The 19636-nt window shown below is 38.7% G+C and overlaps 3 protein-coding genes across 6 annotated transcripts in view; 1 reads left to right on the top strand and 2 right to left on the bottom strand.

Annotated features, from left to right (window-relative positions):
• Nucleotides 1-613: 613 nt before the first annotated feature.
• gss (glutathione synthetase) lies at nucleotides 614-10696 on the bottom strand. The gene is made up of 13 exons (XM_079588664.1): nucleotides 10484-10696; nucleotides 9635-9773; nucleotides 9035-9180; nucleotides 8421-8496; nucleotides 8084-8223; nucleotides 7100-7216; nucleotides 6886-6966; nucleotides 6600-6677; nucleotides 6351-6420; nucleotides 6064-6258; nucleotides 3771-3852; nucleotides 3508-3697; nucleotides 614-2164 (listed from the first exon to the last, which is right to left on the bottom strand). The coding sequence occupies exons 2-13, from the start codon at nucleotides 9761-9763 to the stop codon at nucleotides 2041-2043; spliced, it is 1428 nt and encodes a 475-aa protein (XP_079444790.1). The 5' UTR covers nucleotides 9764-9773; nucleotides 10484-10696; the 3' UTR covers nucleotides 614-2040.
• Nucleotides 10697-11229: 533 nt separating this feature from the next.
• birc7 (baculoviral IAP repeat containing 7) lies at nucleotides 11230-19582 on the bottom strand. 4 transcript variants are annotated; one of them, XM_079588781.1, is made up of 9 exons: nucleotides 19217-19582; nucleotides 19048-19125; nucleotides 17033-17594; nucleotides 16085-16184; nucleotides 15836-15917; nucleotides 15704-15743; nucleotides 13439-13651; nucleotides 12131-12184; nucleotides 11230-11990 (listed from the first exon to the last, which is right to left on the bottom strand). In XM_079588781.1, exons 3-9 carry the CDS (start codon nucleotides 17574-17576, stop codon nucleotides 11788-11790), a joined length of 1236 nt encoding a protein of 411 aa, XP_079444907.1. In that variant the 5' UTR covers nucleotides 17577-17594; nucleotides 19048-19125; nucleotides 19217-19582; the 3' UTR covers nucleotides 11230-11787. The 4 variants fall into 4 exon arrangements, with proteins under 4 accessions (XP_079444907.1, XP_079444906.1, XP_079444908.1 ...); XM_079588780.1 differs by lacking the exon at nucleotides 19048-19125 and having other exon boundaries at nucleotides 19384-19577; XM_079588782.1 differs by lacking the exon at nucleotides 19048-19125 and having other exon boundaries at nucleotides 19217-19434.
• Nucleotides 18864-19636, top strand: part of ddx23 (DEAD (Asp-Glu-Ala-Asp) box polypeptide 23) — a 32959-nt gene continuing 32186 nt past the window's right edge. Inside the window, exons 1-2 of the mRNA XM_079588779.1 lie at nucleotides 18864-18972; nucleotides 19415-19596. Of these exons, the coding sequence (XP_079444905.1) occupies nucleotides 19415-19596 (182 nt within the window). The 5' untranslated portion in view covers nucleotides 18864-18972. The remainder of the gene's footprint in view (nucleotides 18973-19414; nucleotides 19597-19636) is intronic.

Consider the following 19636-nt stretch of genomic DNA (forward strand, 5'->3'; position numbering starts at 1 on the left):
AAATCGAATATTCAAGCTGTTTATTCATTTTCGGTCCGTGTACGTTTTGATAGTTTGTTTTTTCGTTTGAACCAAAAAACAAAATAACGAGAAACCACCTTATTTTCGTTTGTCGTTTGAAACCAAAAACAAAGAAACGGTCAAAAAAGAGCCGTTCTCCCGTTTTTGGTTTCTGAATCCAAAAACGAAAAATGACTAAACCAAATACAAATAACGGTCCGATTTTGGTTTTTGGAAATTCCTTTTTTCATTTCTCCGTTTGAAGATCGCCTTAAAAGAAAGATAGGTTGGCCACGTGACCCGAAAATAATAGTAAATATAGCCTATCAAAATAAAAGCCAAAGCTTTTAGAGCGGTCATAATATGCAGCACCAACGTTATACCAGAGTAACGTTACTGCACCCACACACCGGACGCGAATAGCGCGTCAGGCGCGAGTGATTTCAATGTTAAGTCAATGCAAAGACGCGTCTTTGCATTGACTTAACATTGAAATGACTCGCGCCTGACGCGCTATTCGCGTCCGGTGTGAACGCACCATTAGAAGAAGAAGAAAAAAAAAAAAAAAAAAAAAAAATAGGCTTATATAAACCTGCACCGAAAAAAATATGTTAGCAACAGCAGTTTATTACAGTGGTTTAATATCGTGCCTATACACATCACCACGTTTAAATGAGTGCATTGTTTGGTTCAATACAGTTAGGTTAAGAACTTATTGTGTACGTGCAGAGTTAATACTGTTATATTATATAATTAAATTAATATTTATTGTGGTTTCCACCGTAAGGGTGGGAAAATAACAAAATATAATATTCAGACGCCTACTAGGCTACGGTGACGCATTGCTGTCACATAAATATATAATTTTTTCCCCTAAGGACATGTAAAGTCATACAAAATATGCATTTATCTCCTATGATTTATCCACATAAAACTGATCGCCTATCATGTCTTTATCATACATCTACGTTCAAAAAGCTTTAAAAGCAAATAGTAACAGCCCCCAATCAGGCAAAATTAATCAATGACGCCCTTTTTTTAAAATATATTTATATAGGCCTAGCCTATACGTTTTTTTTATATAATTTATTTTTGTTAATAGGCTATATTACCTAGAGATATAATTAAACAAAACACATCTAACAAAACATAGCCTAAGTTGTTTATTTTCTACAACATTGTGTTCTTATTTTGTTAAATTAACGAAATGTAAATCTTCGTCTTTATAACAGAAGATACAATACAATAATCTTCAAGATACAGCCTATCTAATAATCTTCACATAGGCTATAACGGTCACCTTATAAACAGTCCTTTGTGTGGTGGAATAAGCAATGTTATATATAATGGTTAGTACTATAAAAATAACGAAGCATTTCAATTGGTTATTAATGAACTAGTCTTTTCTAAATCAGTGTAGGCTGCCTGCAAACATATCTCCACACATCTCCGCTGTAATTTAGCCTATGCGCCTTTCAAATGGACAGGATTACATAGGCTAATCAGATGGTAGCCTACCATGTTGCCTATTTGCTTTCACGGATTGGCGTCACATGATCCTTCAGAAATCCTTCTAACATTCAGATTTTCTGCTCAAGAAACATGTCTTCTTATCATCAATGTTGAAAACAGTTGTGCTGCAATTCAGCTTTAACTGAGACTATCATGATCATAATCATGATCATAAACTACAATCTGATTGTTTGACCATAAATGCCGGTTACAAAGGAAAGTTACCAGTGTGGTTTAATAAAATCAGTTACCAATTTATGTAACTGAAAAAAGAAACGTTAAAAAAACGATTTTATAAAACAACCGACAACTTCTCACACACTCCCAACAGCTTAATCCTTAAATGAGGTATTAAACATGTACACAAAATCAGCGGTTAAGTCATAAGGTTCCCCATTGATCGACACTACTGCATCTTTAGGGAATATTCAACACTAATCTCAGATAAAACAGATGCTAGACAGCAAAGGAATCATGGGAAGTCAGCGGTATGTGATGCTCCTCCGGTCCAGTGAGTGGTGCTGTGGTTCAGACCAGCAGTGGGTTGTCCAGCACGGCTACTCCTGCAGCCACGCCCCCATCCGCGTGCTCAGAGCTCTTGGTCCTCAGCAGGTGACCCACACATTCATTAAACACCACGTCTTTGCCTTTCCTGTGTGTGTGAAAAAGATGCAGTGATTTGCTGTGACACTGTGGGCCCTATTTTACCGATCTAAGCACATGGTCTAAAAGGGTTGTCCCTATTCTCTAAACATGCTAAAGTCATTTTGACCGCTAGATTCCAAACTATATCTTTAATGATAAATACTCAATTGAGAGATTAATGCATTTATTGTGTTAGGATATCTTTTAAAAACAAAACAACACCAAACTGTACATTTAAACAAGTTTAATTATACATTTATAAATAATAATATCATTAGTAGTCTACCGTAATTATCGCACATTCACAACAGATAGGCTATATTTCAATATCTATTCAACATAACTCAGAACAAGATCTACTAAAAGTATCTTATTTAATTATAAAATATTTTATTTTAATATAATAACAGAGAAAATAGTCTAATAATTTGCATATAATAGAGAATATTTACGTAAATAGATAACGTAGTCAGGTATTATTAGCCAATTTCTGATCAACAAATTTTATCTAATATACTTTGTTTGTAGAAATTAGCATATATGCAAACACTCAAGACCGCTACTGACCTTTCTGTTGACCGTGAGAGAGACAGAGGTCAACCGCGGGAAATGTAACAAAAGAATAACGCGAAATTCAGTGAGGTCAATATGACCGTCTGTTGCCGAAATAGGTAAGTATGTTCACTTGTTTTTTTGCCTTGTGTGTAATTTATATGAAAAACATTTTTAATGAAAATACAGACACTTTTAGGAAAAGTCAGGTACCAGCAGGATTTGATTTATTTTTTCAATAAAGTTAATGCAGATATAAAATTCAAAACGGTCAATGGGCGTTCTAGTGTAAGTGAGTAAAGGGTGTGTTTTGGGCGTAACATGCAATAAACCAATCTCCCATTCGCTATTTAAGGTGGAATTTGCAAGCGAAAAAACTCTAGCGAGGAAATGGATCTGCTCGTGCGCGAGGTTAAAGCGCGCAAGCAAACTATCTACGGGACAAACTATCTAGATCCGCCTATACGTTACTAACATGCTCTTTAAATAACAAAAAAAATGCTGCGCCATTGACTTTAGACCAGGTTTTCATTGGTCAATGGCGCAGTCTATTTCAGTTTCCTCAAAATAGCAACGCGCCAACAATGCGCCTGCACACACCTCGTTTTCAGACCAGGCAGTTATATGCACAAATGCATTTGCTATTTAAACAACGTGGCGCAGGACGTGAAAATGATAACTGCGTCAGGCTGAAACTAGCAGAACACACTTGCGTCGCCTGGCGCTGCATTGCGTCGGATATATGATAGGACCCTGTGTTTTTAAGATGTATGTGTTTTATTGAAGCACTGATCCCACCTGACATACGCTCCGAACGCGCCCAGTTCACTCAGACAGGAGTTCAGTCTCAGAGGAGCTCCGGGCCGGAGCAGGTAGTTCTGGACCGGGACGGGCTGGATCTTGTCCATCAGGATGTAGGCTGTCCTCTCACTGGAGTTCTTCATGTTCTCCAGCACCTCACAGATCTCACTGCCGTAAATGTTGTTGCCTGCGACAGAGGAAACCTCTGAGCAAGTGTCTGTGATACATATGTGAGCGAGTACACACTTGTGAATACTCACCTCCTCCCTCCCTCTGAGGTTTCAGCACATACTGATCAGGATTGGCCAAAGCCATTGCTACGGTTTTATCACCGTCTTCTCCCTGTGGAAAGACAGGTCGACCAATTAAAATCACAAATAAAAAATACAGTTGAGTAGTCCAACAGTGGTACTCAATCCTGCTTCTGACGTTCAAACTTTCTTTGAAGTTTAAATCCTAATGAGGTTTGCATATCGTTATAATAAAATAATAATATAATAATTATTTGGTCCACAATCAGCTGACAACATCCAACAAGCAGCAGATATGAGCGTTGCAGTGTGCGTAGAAATGGTGTGTGCTCTAATCATGTGACCGTTGCTTTATGATAGCGATTCCTGTGTAAACACAGATGCCATCTTTCCATAAATCTCTATACTGTAGTGTTGTCAAAATACTAGAATTCATAACTAACTTCGATACCCTGAAAAAAATATCGATATTTGATGCCATGTGGGAAAACTGCCATATTTTTTTTATTATCTCAGATTTTTTTGTCCATCCATTGAAATTCTAGGCAATTCATTTATTCAAACTTCAAAAAGTACATGACACATCATAACAGTAATCCATATGAATCCAGCCGTTAAAGCAAAGTCTTCTGAAGAGACACGATCGCTTTCTATGATGAACAAATTGTAATTTACACTTTTATTCGCACACAAACGATCAATTACCATTACAACTGTTTCACCTAAATGTTTGCTCACTCAATGTATTTGTGATTTACAATGGGGTGATTGTGTTATAATGCTACAGAAATTAAATAAAGTAATAAAATTTATAAAACGGTTAGTTCCAATCCTTGATTCTGATTGGTCAATAGCTGTGTTTTATTCACAATAAAACACGACTGACCACTTCACCCAACGGTTCTATGTATCACTACACAACACCCCTAGCAACCGCTCTTCGCAACGTAAATATGTTTGTTCTCATTGATATTGTTCATTGAAGCTTATAGAGATTGAGTTAGCGAGAGTATCAGCATTTACAGTAGATATAGCATTTTCCTTCAGGTCAGTCCTCTTCACGATAGTACAGCCTCTCGTACCTTATTGCTTACGTTTAATAAACACTGGATAGTCTTCATTGTATGAATTAAATACAGATTAATACTTACAATTAAAGTTACAAAAGTTGTTCAGTCAAGAGCAGTGAGTGAGTTTCTCTTTTTATTTTGTTCTTTGATGAACATTAATGACAGACAGCAGCAGTTATATTAGGCTGCCGTCACTTTAAGAGCGAATGCACGGATATATACCGCTACACGTGCGCTTTCTTTCTCAACTGTTTACATTCACTTAAAGCTACACTGTGTAGGATTTTCTCCCATCTAGCGGTGAAATCGTAAACGACTACCAACTGAATATTACTTTCTAGCCCCTCCCATCCCAAGGGCATTTTAACTCCTACGGTGGCCGTATTATTTCAAATCTGCCGGCAGTCGCGAGTAATCTCCCGCTCGCATTCGTCACGGTGACACTGAGTGTAAAAGCGTGAAAGGCGAAGCTTGAATTTCCAGGTATGTCCCTCTTTGGCTACTGTATTTTCAAGATGGAGGCGCAACATGGCTTCCGCCATTTGAGCGACTCGCTCGTACGTATTATAAATGGCAGATTCGACGCTTACGAGAATACTTGATTAGTTGGTAGAAGTAATTATAGAGTAATGAGCACATATAATTTTGAAAGAACAGAGTGGTTTTTGCTAAGAATCAACTTAAAATGACACAGTGTAGCTTTAAGACATAACCTACTGTTTACATGAATACTCGCCAAAAAATGTATTTGACCGTTAAACGCAATAAGCTGCAGAAAAGAACACGATTCGGTACCCATGAGCTGTTCGAGAGGCGGCTTTATGTGCGCGAGCTTTCAGTGTGAGCGCGAAACGATGCGAGCGAGTAAAATGATGTGCAATACCCACAATCCTGCACTGAAATTCCGGCCCTTTAACACCAACACTATTAAACCGGAGCGAATGAAAGTGAGGGAGAGGAAGTGGGTGTGTCGGCTTGCTCTCGAAGTGAAGAGAGAGCAAGAAAACGCAGCTGGTGTCGGTGTATCGATACTGCGTAAAATGAGTATATGAACCGTTTCAGAATGATTTCTAGTATTATTGACAACACTACTATACTGTGAGTGTTCGGTTGATTCATTGGCTACTGTATAAGAGTTAGGTTGAAGTGCTTCATTAGAGTTGGATCTGATCATAGGGTCTGTCTACACAAGCAGGATTCAGCACCCCACGTCTACAGTGTTGCTCCTCTACCATGTCCAGGGTGTACAGCCCAGTGAAAGTGGCCCGGATCTGAGCAACTGCTTCAGGTTCGTCAGGGAAGAAGCGCTCCAGAACCCCCGGCCGGGCCAACTCCTGCTGCACCTTCTTGGTTCCAGCGAGATGGGTGCTGATGTCGGGACACTTCACCGCCAGAGAGCGCTCCATCATCAGACGCGCCTCCCAGCTCTGTAACATACGGGTTTGATTCACACTCAACACTTAAAACTGATCACACCACATACATTTCTGAGAAGAGGAAAATACAGCCATGTCCTCACCCGCTCCGAGGTGTAGTTCTGGGGCATGTATCCGTTACGGAAGTAAACGATGGCTATCTCACGGCCATCTCTGCAGGGATTGAAAAATTAGGGCTTTATTGACATGTTTGTCAAGTTGACACATTGTGACACGGTATATTCATTGTTACACCCCTAGTTTTAACTAAACATTGCTCTCTTGTATTCTACAATGAATGGATATATTAATGTGTTGGACAGATGAGAAATGTGTGATATTGAATCACTCACACAAACAGCCTCTTGCTCTGATCCAGAGATCCGGTTCTGCAAACATCTTCAAACTGTCTTCTTATTACAGGAATATTTCTGTACATATAACAGAACAGATCATCACTTTTGCCCCTATAAAAAGCAGCTTTGCTAATAACAGGCAGTGGAATACGTACATACATTACGTACATGTTGCTCACGACTGCTACTCAGTACTTACTCATGTAGTTATATAGTAGTTACATAGTAAATAACTTGACTATGAAATCTGATTATAGCAAGACTACCTGACTACATACCGTACCTTTTCCACAGCTCATTCTCTACGTATCGATGGTCATAAATATTCCTCTGAACATCCTCGACCAGAAACATAACCACAGCCCTGTAAGGGACGACATCAGTTGTGAATAAATGCAGCCTTGGTGAGCAGAAGAGACTTCATTCAACAACATTGAAAAGTCTCACCGACCCCACACTTTCTGTTTGTCCAACTCAAGGCAGAAAGTTTAACACACCTCTCAGATCCATAGAGCTGCCAGGCCGTGGCCAAAGCTCTCGCCAGACCGGCTGCCGGGTTGTTGTCGAGAACACGATCGCACTCCTCTGGCAGGTTTGCGACCTTCAGAATGTGTCTTGCAGGATTGAGAAACAGCACTGACGGTAAACATCACCCAGTAATAAACCAGTGCCTCATTTTAATACAAAATTTAGAGCTGTTCGGAGATTAAAGGTGCCGTATGTAACTTTTTCACTAAAGCATAAAAATACCATATGTTTGCGTGTATTGAGGAAACATGCTAAGTTTCACATACTCGTTTCTGTGAAAAACACTTCTACAGCCAGTTATCTTGCTTTGAAATGTGCGTTTCCAGGCTGGAATGTAGGGATGGGATGGTATGAAAATTTCATATCACGATTATAGTGACCAAAATTATCGTGATTATCAATATTATCACGGTTTTGTTAAAACGAGATGAAAGTGTTAAAAAAGAACCGATGCTCACACTGAAAACATTTCAACAAGTTTTATATTTGAAGAATCAACAAAAACGACAAATAAAACAAGCACTTTTTTAAGCAAGATTCTTTTCTGTGGCATTTCCTTCATTATAATGACCGTCGTCAATAGCAACCGATTATAACACAGCGCACATCCATGAATCACATTCACAACGGGAACGCGAATGAAACGCGCGCTCTCGTTTCATTCAAATACAACTTGCCGTCTTGCGTTTTCGGTAATCGTCCCATCCCTACTGGAATGTTTGTTATTGTTTTGGTCTGTGATACGGCACGTTGCCAATTTTCATTGTCCATTGCGCTCGTTCCTGCTGCGTGTGCTCAAACTGGCAACCCGTGCGAGCATCGAGTCTGAGGAGCAGGAGGCGGGAGAAACGACGATCTCCGATATTTTGATTTGGACTGCAGTACCTATTTCGACCACTAGCTGACATTCTTACAGACTGCACCTTTAAATTGACCATTTTGCTCAGACTTACCGATGGACATCTGGTGTCCGTGAAGCAAGACCGCCAAAACTTGCAGCAATAGTGTTGATTTCAATCTGCTTTAGAGACGTCCCGCCGCCCGGTCTGTGGTCCAGCATGTAATCGGAGCGATTCAGGCCCAGCACTATTGACTTGGGGAAGACATGAGCTATAGTTTAAATAAAAGTATCTAAAGAACATTTGCAATTAGGTTATTAATATTACTTTTATACAAAGTTAGATGTACTACATGTATAAAAGACCATGAACAGTGAAGTAAATGTTTCTAATGTGTAACATGGTATTTGAAAAAAAAATTTATCAACAAACCGCTGGTAAATTATTATACCTGGGGTAGATGTTCCTGTTGAACTTGTTTGTATATTCTGAAAAGTCTGGCTGTAAAATCGTCAACTTTGATAGTGCTGTTGAAGAATAAATAAATAAATATTCTATGACATATAATACCTCTATTATAATAATAAATAAATACAATTTAATCCCCCGTCTTCCATTATTTGGACAGACAGATTGTCTAGATTAACAAATCAGTAACAAATATATTGCTCATGGTTAGTTCATGTTAGTTAATATATTAACTAATGTTATTTACCTTATAGTAAAGTGTGACCATGTACAACATAAGGCAATAAGGATACTCAATTAGCAATTTATTAAAACTTTTTTTGTCAGCCACAACTCTTTGGCCTAAAATATTGTCTTGAATTATTACCTTAAAATCTCACATTTACATGTTTACGATTCTCTGATGTCAGTAATCCATGAAATGCAGGTACAAATAAAATATTTACTATTTTTGAGTGTTTTATATTGATATTCTTTTATTTATTTGTTGCGATTTTACATTTTTATGATTGAATTAATTATTAGATTTATCAACTCCCAAATCCCCGGCAGTTCCCTAGTTTAATAAAACCCAACGATAGAGCAATTGTATCATACCTGGCCAGAGTTTCTTCTAGAAAGGTGGGATCCTGGCTCACCCGGTCCACCAACCGGTTAAAATGTGTCTGTACTGCCAGTGCCTGATGGAAGAGTGCTGTGGGCACCGGTGTGGGAAACAACGTGATCGGTGCATAACTCACCACCTGTCAACAAACACACATTTATTTGGCATGTATGGACACCAGCAGCAGAGCCCTTCAGTCACTCAGTTAGGCAGAACTAACTCTCCATAATCCAGAAACAAAACACGACCGGGGGACAAACAGAATTCCAGACGTGGCTGTGAATCAACTGCAAACTCTGTGGCGAGAGATGTCAGTTTGTGTTTCAATGCTAATGCTTATTTGAAATCATCTTTGCCTGTATTTATGGAATAATTAGCTATCTATGAGTCTTGGTTAGATCTGGGTTAAGTCTACAGTGCCACTTTACATGAACGGGGAAAGAGCCTGTCGCTGCCTTTATAGTGGCATGAGTTTCATTACTGTAGCTCGATTTGCAAAGCAGAACTGCCCTCTGTGCAGCTTGGATGAATAGTGCTCGTAAATGTCTAAATGACATTTCTTCCAAGCCGATGAAACAATGACGTGCTCTTACATCAGGAGAGTTTGGCGTTTCTTTGGTCCGCATCAACACCCCATGTAAAAGCGCTGTGTCTTTTGCGATCTCTTCTATATTTTTGATCAGGTTTACATCTTTCAGGACATCCTCCAGTTTGACAGACATAGCAGAGAATCTACAATCAGAATGAAACACATTGTAATCATTATTCATGCCACAGATTTTCACAAGAAATCTGTATTGTTAAGTAAGATATACTTTCCTTTTTCTTTTATTGGAAAGATTATACCATGAAATGATAATATACATTTTTGTTCATGGGTCAATGACATGACGTGCATATTTGTGTGTCCAAGTGCATCATTTCTTTTTAAATAATTTGATAAATTCATTCATTACATAAATTGCTTTATTCTATAAAACCTATTTACTATGAATTAATTTTTACTGGTAATTTTAAGTAGGTTGGTACACTTTTTACATGTCAGGTGGTACAACTACAGACATACAACTATTTGGTTGAACTGCCTGCCTGTCTGACATAAAAAAAAACAGTCAAAAAACGAATTTAAACACTTTGAAATGTTATTTAACAACTGAAACTTTTTGTCAATGAATCGTATATTATTAAACTTCCATTACTCGGACTTTATACTGGTGAGAAAGTGGAAGTGGCTTTACGCTAGGCAAATCTTAAAGAGACTCGCAGATGAATGAATGAGACTGTATACAGTATAACTTAACACGCTGCTGCAGTGATGTAATGATCAGAAACCTGTACTCATCATGACACGGCACAACTGTACTCAACTATTACACACAGACAGACAGACAGCACACTAAATGTCAACACTAGCTCGTGTATCCGTTGAGTTTATGGCATACCTGATGTTCGCGGGCCACTCCAGTGGCACTATAGCTCCTTGTTTACAGTGGGTCTGTATAATATTTAGGCTCAGGTAACCAGCTCAGGTTGAGATCAGACTGGCAAAGCAATCATGTGATGTGTTTCAGTCGTACTGCTGCTAACTGTGTGTGGTGTGCTCGTACAAGAACAGTATCCAATCAGTGAACAGGACGCTGATGACGCCACTGTCCACGTGCGCGCGCAGCACGAAGCTTCTTATTTTCTTCAATGATTTTTAACGGTAGCTTTCTTGCGTCCTTTATGTTTCAACATCATACAGAAGCGTTGTCGTTCTTTCTTTTTGAACGTGCGGTAAAACAAGGAATGGGTCAAACCCAATCTCTGACGTTTATAGGGCTGTAACTATTGACGAAATCGATAGTGAAACGATGAAATCCACAGAAATCTGTACAAGTTATGATACTATTACATATATTAGATTACACAGACACTATATATATTACACAGACACTATTTGATGGTTTGTAGATTGTATTTTAATAGCTTACACTTTCAAGAAAGTGGTTTGTAAAAAAAAAGAACAAAAGTTTTTGTTGCACTTACAGAAGTTTGACCAGCAGGGGGCGTGTGGTGTTACGAGTTTCGAGGAGATCTGTTTGTTTCATCGCTAAAGTGAGCTGAGATCTAAACCACTGTACTTCACAACTACTGCTAGATCACCCTAGTGAGTGATATAAAAGAAGCAGAGCTTAGACAGAGAAGTGCAATGCAAATCATTTTTATTCATGAAAATATAAGTGCAATCTGTTAATACACTGACAATAAAATAAGATTTATACAAAATGATCTCGTTGCTATTCCATGTTATATGGTTTTAAGATTTAAAAAAAAGATTCTCAAAAAGCTGTTTACTTTGGCATGACACAAAATCAACCTGCTGTCCAGAACTTACAAGCATGTAAAACATTTGAATGTTCAGTGGGATCCAAAAGATCCTGTACCTTTTTTTTTTTTTTTTTTTATCACAAATCAAATAAATATTTTTTTTGTGTGCAGATGGTCAGAAAAAAAACCTAAACACTAAGACATTCGGAAATCCATGTTAATGGTTCATATTGCAACTTTTGGAGCCCCTGTAGCTTTAATAATCAAGCAAATATCAAGCAATATGTCTTTTTAAAGAATACTTATGCTGATTTGGAAGCTGATTACACCAATTGTATAGTATTTTTCAGCATTACATATTCTTTAAAAGACTATGCAGTTCTTGCTAATAACACAGTAGTGCAACAGAGTGTGTTGCTGTGTATCTGTTTGCGCTTCAGGACATGAACGCATGCACACTTCCCCGAATGACCGCTCTGCATATGGGGCAGTGGCGCAGACTGGCTGCGCAGTCGGTGCAGACGACCAGATGACCACAGGGGATGAAGACCATGGAGACCAGCTTGTCCATGCACACCTTACAGGTCCTCTCTTCCTGAAGCTGTCTCAGCTGTTCCTCTGGACTCAGATCGGATCGCACTGAAAAACACAAATACACTGACTCAACCTGCGTCAATTAAGATGATTGATTGTACGATCTGTTCCATCCCAGTGGCTAGATAGAGAGAAGAAGAAGATACACACACACATAAGTGCAATGAGAGCATGTTAATATGGACCTTTCTCCCTGACTGAGACCGGCGTTCTTGACGTTCTCGGACTCTCCACAGTCTCTGAGGGAACAAACCATCCACACGTTAGAGGAGCGAACGGCACACATCAGTTTATTACATTTCTTTTTTAATCAATAACACATGGCTATAAATATACAGTAAAAGTCTTAGGCACGTTAGTATTTTCACAGAAAAAAAAGTCTTTAAGCCAGTTATTCATATATTTAACTGTGGTGTGTCAGTAGAAAATGTCAGTTTACATTTCCTAACATTGCTTTTGCCATTCATTGTAATAATCCAGTGAGGTTTTTGTCTGACAACAGCCGGTATGAGCTGATCTCACCATCATCGAGTCTGATTACATGAAGAAACTGAAAAACTGAAACTAAATCCAGAAGCCAACGTCTCCAAGACTCTTCAAGAAACCTACCTTGCACATTACTGAAGGTTACATTAGAGTACTAGTTCACGCAATAAAAAAATGTGTTCTGTCATTAACTCTCAAGTCCCTTCAAACCTTATGTATACAAACACAGGGTGCGGGCGGGATGGAAAAGAAGCCATTATTTAAAAACATCTTATCTTGACATTGTTTATGGCGACAGTTAATGCAAGAAAAAAATGTGCAATAATCAAATGTGTCCACCTAGCACTTGCTTACATAGAAAAAACATTAAAATTAGCGCAGTGAAGCCTATAAGGCCAATTTTGTGCAAAGAACATGTGAAAAAAATGAGACAGATTGCATTGAGTATTTTGATGATAGCTTTGCAGCTAACAATTTAAAAAAAAAATGTTTTGCTAACGTTCCCATTAAGTTACGAATGGTATTTCTAGTACTATCAAATGTATATGTATATAAAGTAATGTAATGTACACACTTACATTATATAAACACTAACTTTTATGTTAGATGGGATTAATCACGATGGATCTATATTCACATAATGTTTTAGAGAAAACATTATGTGAATGTTACTTTTGAATGTTCTCGGAATGGTCAGAAACAAGAAGTTGGTAACGTTTAAAAAAGGTTAGACAAACATCTGACTTTTCAGAAAAAAAAGTGTTTCATGAAGGATGTATAAACGCTCAATCTCAATGCTCTATTAACATTACTGGAGAGGACCAGACCGTTCCCTGTGAGGTTCACTGCCATTATATGAACATCTGCAAGCTGAATTTCTGTTTTTATTTCTCTTTTAGTGGTCCAAAAAAGAAAGAAGTGCATGTGGCATTAGAACAACACCATGTTAACTTTATTTTAGGTTATGAAATATAGGTTTGTTCTGTTTTGAATGCGTTTGTAAACACCTGGTCTGGGCTCCCCGCTCTGCCTGTCCTCCTCCTCGGCCTGCAGGACGTCGGTCACCAGGTCAGACACTGTGGTGTAGTGTGAGCCGGTCAGTAAGAAGCGTGACTGTACCAGACTCTCCACTAGAGGGCGCTGGAAGCCCATCTGCAGCACCGCCAGCACCACCGGAGACAACATGGCTGCCGCCACCGAGCTCTGCCCACCCAACACCTCTGCCAGCAGGAACACAAGCATGCCAAACGGCTCTTTAAGGGTGTACTCGTTCACTTAATGCAATAACATTTTCAAAAAAGGGTCTTTTCTTGGTCCTCGCAAGTATAATAAGCAGAGCTTGGGTGTACAATATATTATTCACACACTTAGAAGAAAAGGTTCTAAACTTCGAAGGGTTCTGTCAGGTGTAGATTGAATAATTTTATGGATTTAGTTTTAATTTATTCCTTTGGGTTAATACAATTTTATGAATTAAACAGTTTGTAAACATACTTTATCACTAGAAACATTTTAAATAACCCATTAAACATGAAAGTATTATGCAGTCTTTTCTCCTTATAGAACCCTTATTCCTTCTAAGAATGAGAGCTAAATATTTCCACAGGTCATTTATTCTGTGAATTATGCAAAGAATCAGTTCAGGTATGTTTGTTTGCCAGCAGCAAGCTTCAAAAATCACAAAAGAGTTTAAAAAAAGAGTTAGGGTTACACTGATCATTGTCAGTTGGAGACAGAGAAGAAGAGAAGATAATTTGTCTGGGTGAAAAGAAAATTGTGAGAGCTGGAACAATAACAACAACTCCTGAGGAATAACATAAAATGCATAGCAGCATAAAAGGCAACCTAATATTATCCTGCTTATTACACGGCTCTTTGCCCCAAAAATAAATACAGGGAATATTGATTTTTGTTTAGTTTTTTTGTTTCACTGCAGAGAGACAGAACATATGAACTGCTATGTTGGAAATATGGATTTCCAGGACAAGCAGTGGGTTATACTGTGTCATGGACAATGGTTATTATTCAGAAATAACTGAATGCTGTGAATGACCAATCAGAATCAAATATTCCAGAAAGCCGTGTAATAAACACACATAAGAGTCTGTCTGTCCATAACACAAGCACGACGCACAGCAATGGAACATTTGACGGGACATTATTGCAGACAATACTTAAAATCGGGGGTTTTCAAACTGGGACACCCAAGCGGGGAGCTACGGGCTTTTTGGAAGATTTCAAGTCTAAATTTAAAGTTTTTTGGCTTTTAGTATGAATATGTTAGCATTACTGTTATCTATCAGCTAGTTTGCTCCAACACAATTACAAATTCACATTTAGAAGATATAAGTGTTCAAAACTTAAGAGTTTCAATTTGGGTCAATGATTTTGATGACAAAACTCAGATTTACTGTCCAATCAAATGCTCTCTAGAATCTGAAGCTCCGCCTCCTACATTATAAATAGCCGCTGATATCAGTCACTTATTCACACATGTACCATTTTCTGACTGGTGAATAACACATGGTTCACTATATAGGGGATAGGGAACGATTCAGACAGTGTAAATAGGCTTTGCATTGGGGTGAATTAAGTCTGTTTCATGTTAGTGTCAAGCGAACCGCCGCCGCTCCGGTCCAGAGACACGAGAGCACAGACCAGATCATATAAATCAGCTCAAATCAGGAAAACTTATCGGACCCATTTGAATTCTGCCCAGAATGCTATTTTAAAGTGACATGGAGGAGATTAGGAGTAGAAACGGTTAGAGATTAGGAGGAAACTGCAGCTTTACCGAGCTCAACGGCTCTGGCAGAGATGCGATATTTAAAAGAAACACTATTGGCTATTTAAAAAAAGGGGCGGGGCTGTTCAATATGTCCCGCCCTGTCTTCCTGTTTCAGTGGAAATTAAATCAACACATTGAAAAATCGCTTTCAAAAGTTGGTGTTGTCGCTGTTGTCGTGTAAATGAACGGCCAAAACACATAGATATTTTTCGTTTTTAGTCGTAAACTGTGTCATGTTAACGGCCCCCTAGGGTGTGCATATATAGCCCTCATTTTTCATTTTCGCCTGCTTTTTTAATTCTATAAAAAAACAATTGCATTGAAAATAATAGAAATTGTATGTCTAATATCTATTTTGTTTTTGAACACAGTGACTGCCATTATACTTGTAGCAGGATCATCATATTCGGGGGTCCTTCGCATTTAAACATTTGAAAACCCCTGCACTGTTACACCTTTTTTTTTAAATGATGGCGTGACTCACCTGATGTAATGTTTCCTGCAGTGGATGACAGAGATCCACCCTTTAAAGCGAAATAAAACATTTAAAGTCCATGGCAATCATAGCTGTCAAATTGACCATAAACTGATGGTTAGATGCATCATTAATACTCACCACTCTCTCATTCATGCTGAAGTAAGACTGCTGGATATTGCTCACATATTCCCGTCCTCTGGATTGAAGCAGATATTCACATCTTTGGAAGCACATGATAGACCAAATTAATAATGAGCATTCATCCACTAAAATGAATAAAACATCATCCATTCATGTTTCTAATATGCCTCTTTGGTACTTATTTTAATGTGGGATGCAAACTTCCTGTTTTAAGTAGAAATAGAGGAGAAATAATCCAGCACTCACCGTGGAAACCATTTGGCGTGTTCCTCCCACGGGTCATCACCTGGTTCCCAGTTCCTCAAACCACCGTCACAGAAGAAACACTTCACATTGTCACCATGACCTAAGCATACGATGATCACTTATTACAATCTTCTAAAAAAACACTATACATATAAGAGAGTAAAATATATAAAACTGCATAACATCATCTTGCCATTTCTATTCAGTTTTGAGTTCCAACTAAATGTTCTTTATCAGTAATACATTTAAAGTGGTCAAAAAAGTTGAGAATTTTGAAGAGAATGTTATAAACAAATGAAAAAATGGGTTTTATTTGAATACACTTGACTTTATTTTAAAGGGATAGTCACCCAAATGAAAACTCTGTCATCATTTACTCACTCTCAGGTTGTTATAAACCGGTATGAGTAGGTATGTTAAACACAAAATAAGATATTTTGAAGAATATGACCAGACAGTTGATGGACCAGTATTTCCCCCCTACTTTTTTGCTGTCGTTCAGCTGTCTGGTTACCGACATTCTTCAAAATATCTTCTTTTGTGTTAAACATAGGCTACTAGGTTTGGAACAACCTGGGGGGGAGTAAATTATGACAGTTTCCATTTTTGGGTGAACAACCCTTTAACACAATTAATCTTATTGTTCTTTAATGAGAGCAAAACAATGATATTGCAATTTTGAATGCATATGATTTGTATAAGGGATAGGCAGAAACACTATTGCTTTCAGAATAATGAGGGGCACGCGCTTCACTGCACTGCGCTCGCGGGCTCTCTAGTTCATTCCCTTCATTCACAGCGCGCATGACTGCCGTGCGCGTGACTGAAAGCGCAGAAAACAGAAGCAAACAAGTTTTTGGTCCGAATCGAAACCACATAATTTCCATGTGAAATTTCATTTTCATTTTCATTTCTCAAAGACCAAACGGTCCCTAGTCTGAGACGAACCTGTAAAGAAGAAGCCAGCTCGCGCCAGCGCATCGGGCTGCACAGATGCTCCTGTTGGCCAGTTGTGGTAACTGGACAACCTGGTGTCCTCGGACTCCATCTCCGGGTAGACTGCCTGGCCGGGCTGCACCTGTTCGTCCACGGTCAGCCGCTGAAGTTGACTCAACAGCTGCCCATCCACAGAGTCGGACGAGCCCAGCGGAACATTGCCCACATCCCTGCCCATCATCAAGCCGCACGTGGGGAAGTGCCTCTCGTGCTCCCCCCACGGAGTGTCTCCATGAACCCAGTGCCTCAGGACCCCATCACAGCAGAAGCACTGCACCGTGTCCCCGTATCCCAGATAGTGAAAGCCAGTCCGGGCCAGCTCAGCAGGGCTCACGGGCGCATCTCCGGGCCAGTTGGTGAAAGTCTGGAGTCTTTCCTCCTCACTGCGCATCCCGAGCCGAACCCCCTCATGTCCACCGTCTCCCCTCATCATCCCGCTGCTCGCCTTCCATAACGGGCAGTCCAAGTGAGCTCCAACCCCCTCTCCGCTGGCCATATGATAGTCTATTATTCCCTATCACAGAGCGCCGTTTACTAAAGCACACACACTTCCAGAATAAGCAAGCAGTTGTTAACATGATCTGCCATGTGGCCGAGCCCTGAATAGCAAAATATACAACAGACGCCTTTCATGGTGATTTGCTCTAAATTTCATATGTTGATGGGTTAAAAACAACGCAACCGGCACCAGCAAGTAATGCTACACATTTTAAAATCACCATGAAATTAAATTGACCATTTTTATGAAATATAGCGGGGTTCATTATAAATGATTTATCTGCTCACTATTATTAATATTATTATTATTATTTAATGTAGCTTTACGCATTACAGTAGGCTATGAGTTACGTAAACAGATTAGGCTACCTTTGCATTACTTTTTCAATTTACAACAAAATATCTAAGTTAGTTTTTCAAATAAGTAACGCTAGTTAGCCTACTTTTTCACATTTATTGAGGTGTTGTGTGCGCTGTGTAAACATGATGATTATTGTAGTTTTAGAATAAATGTGAACATGCATTTCCTTATCTCACATTCAGTATTCCTCTAAATAAAAACACAAAACCTTTATTTATAATTATAATTATATAATATATTTTTAACTACATTGAATTACACAAATATAGGCTACTTTATGTATAATCTCAGATTAACCAATGTCTTTGCTGCTGACCTTTAATTAGCCAATTCAATACTAATAAGCAAAACATGACTTTAGATTAGATTTAGAAATAAGAGTGTTGAACTTCCTTCCCCTTTATCTTATTTGCCAAAAAATATAACTTTTTTTTGTTGTTATTAAGAACTAGAATTAAGAAATTAAACAAGCAAGCAGAGCCCAGGTGTAAAATGAACAACATTAGGCCTACAATATTTTTACAACTGAAATATTTGGACATTTAACACTTAGGCCTAATTTAACACGTATTTACATTAAAGATGAGTGTGAAGTGAAATTCATATTTATTTATCATAACATGATTTTGTAGGAATTGTAAAGAGGCGCTAAAGAGAGTGCCTAAATTAATTGGAGACCTGATTCGTTACCACACCGGGCCTGGTAGCTTGTCTTCTGTTTCATGCCAACTTTAAAATCAGCTGCCACTGCTTGTAGCCTAAACACCTTACATCATAAACTACTTTCTTACATAATTTAAAATGTAAAAATAATTGTGCCTGGTTTATTGTTTTAAACCAAAAAAAATAAAAAGTAGGATCCTCCTTTACATTATTATTATTATGATGATTAAAGCAAATCTTTTGAAAGTACATTTTCCACTACATCTCCCATAATCCCTCACAGGAAGTACGTCATCTGTTGACGCCAAAGCATAATGGCGGCTTAGTGAAACGCACAGGCTTCGCAAGCACCTTGATTTTGATCCTTAAAGTAAGTAATTGAATAAAATATTTTCTATTTTTAATAACAGCACAGATGAACACGTTGTTAATAACTCGGTCTTACCCGTTGTAGTCTTTTTTCTGATTTCTAGAGATTGTGTTTATTGAAGGTTGCAGGCCATTGCTGTGCTCAATGCTGCGCCTTCAGTGTAAGTTAGAGTTAGACGATATTATTAAAACTCCTGTTCGTTTGGTCTTCGCAATATATATTGCACGTGTAATTATATACTTACATGTTTTAGATCATGTGTTGTAATGACTGCACAATTCAATATGACTAAATTCACTAAATAATACAAAATGTAAACGCGATATATGCCAATTAGCCTTGTATTTACAACCAGTTTCGCTGTAAACATCGATCAAACTTGTCTTTTAAACATGCGTCACTGCTCATCACATTAAAGGCCTGGCTTTCCTCTGCTTTCCAGATGGCTGGCGACTCTTCTGAGAAGAAGGACCTGGAGAGCATAGGGAAGGAGCGGGAAGCCCGTAAACGCAGTCGTTCTCGCTCCAGGGAACGGGAACGCAAGGGATCTCCCGGCAGAGACCGCAAACGGCACCGGTCCCGTGAACGCAAGCGCTCCCGCAGCAGATCCAAATCTGCAGACCGGTGTGTGGGACTATATACTGGTCCTCTCATGCGAATGATA

The sequence above is a fragment of the Phoxinus phoxinus genome, assembly GCF_949152265.1.
Source record: "Phoxinus phoxinus genome assembly, chromosome: 18".
In the NCBI taxonomy this organism is placed as follows: Eukaryota; Metazoa; Chordata; class Actinopteri; order Cypriniformes; family Leuciscidae; genus Phoxinus; species Phoxinus phoxinus.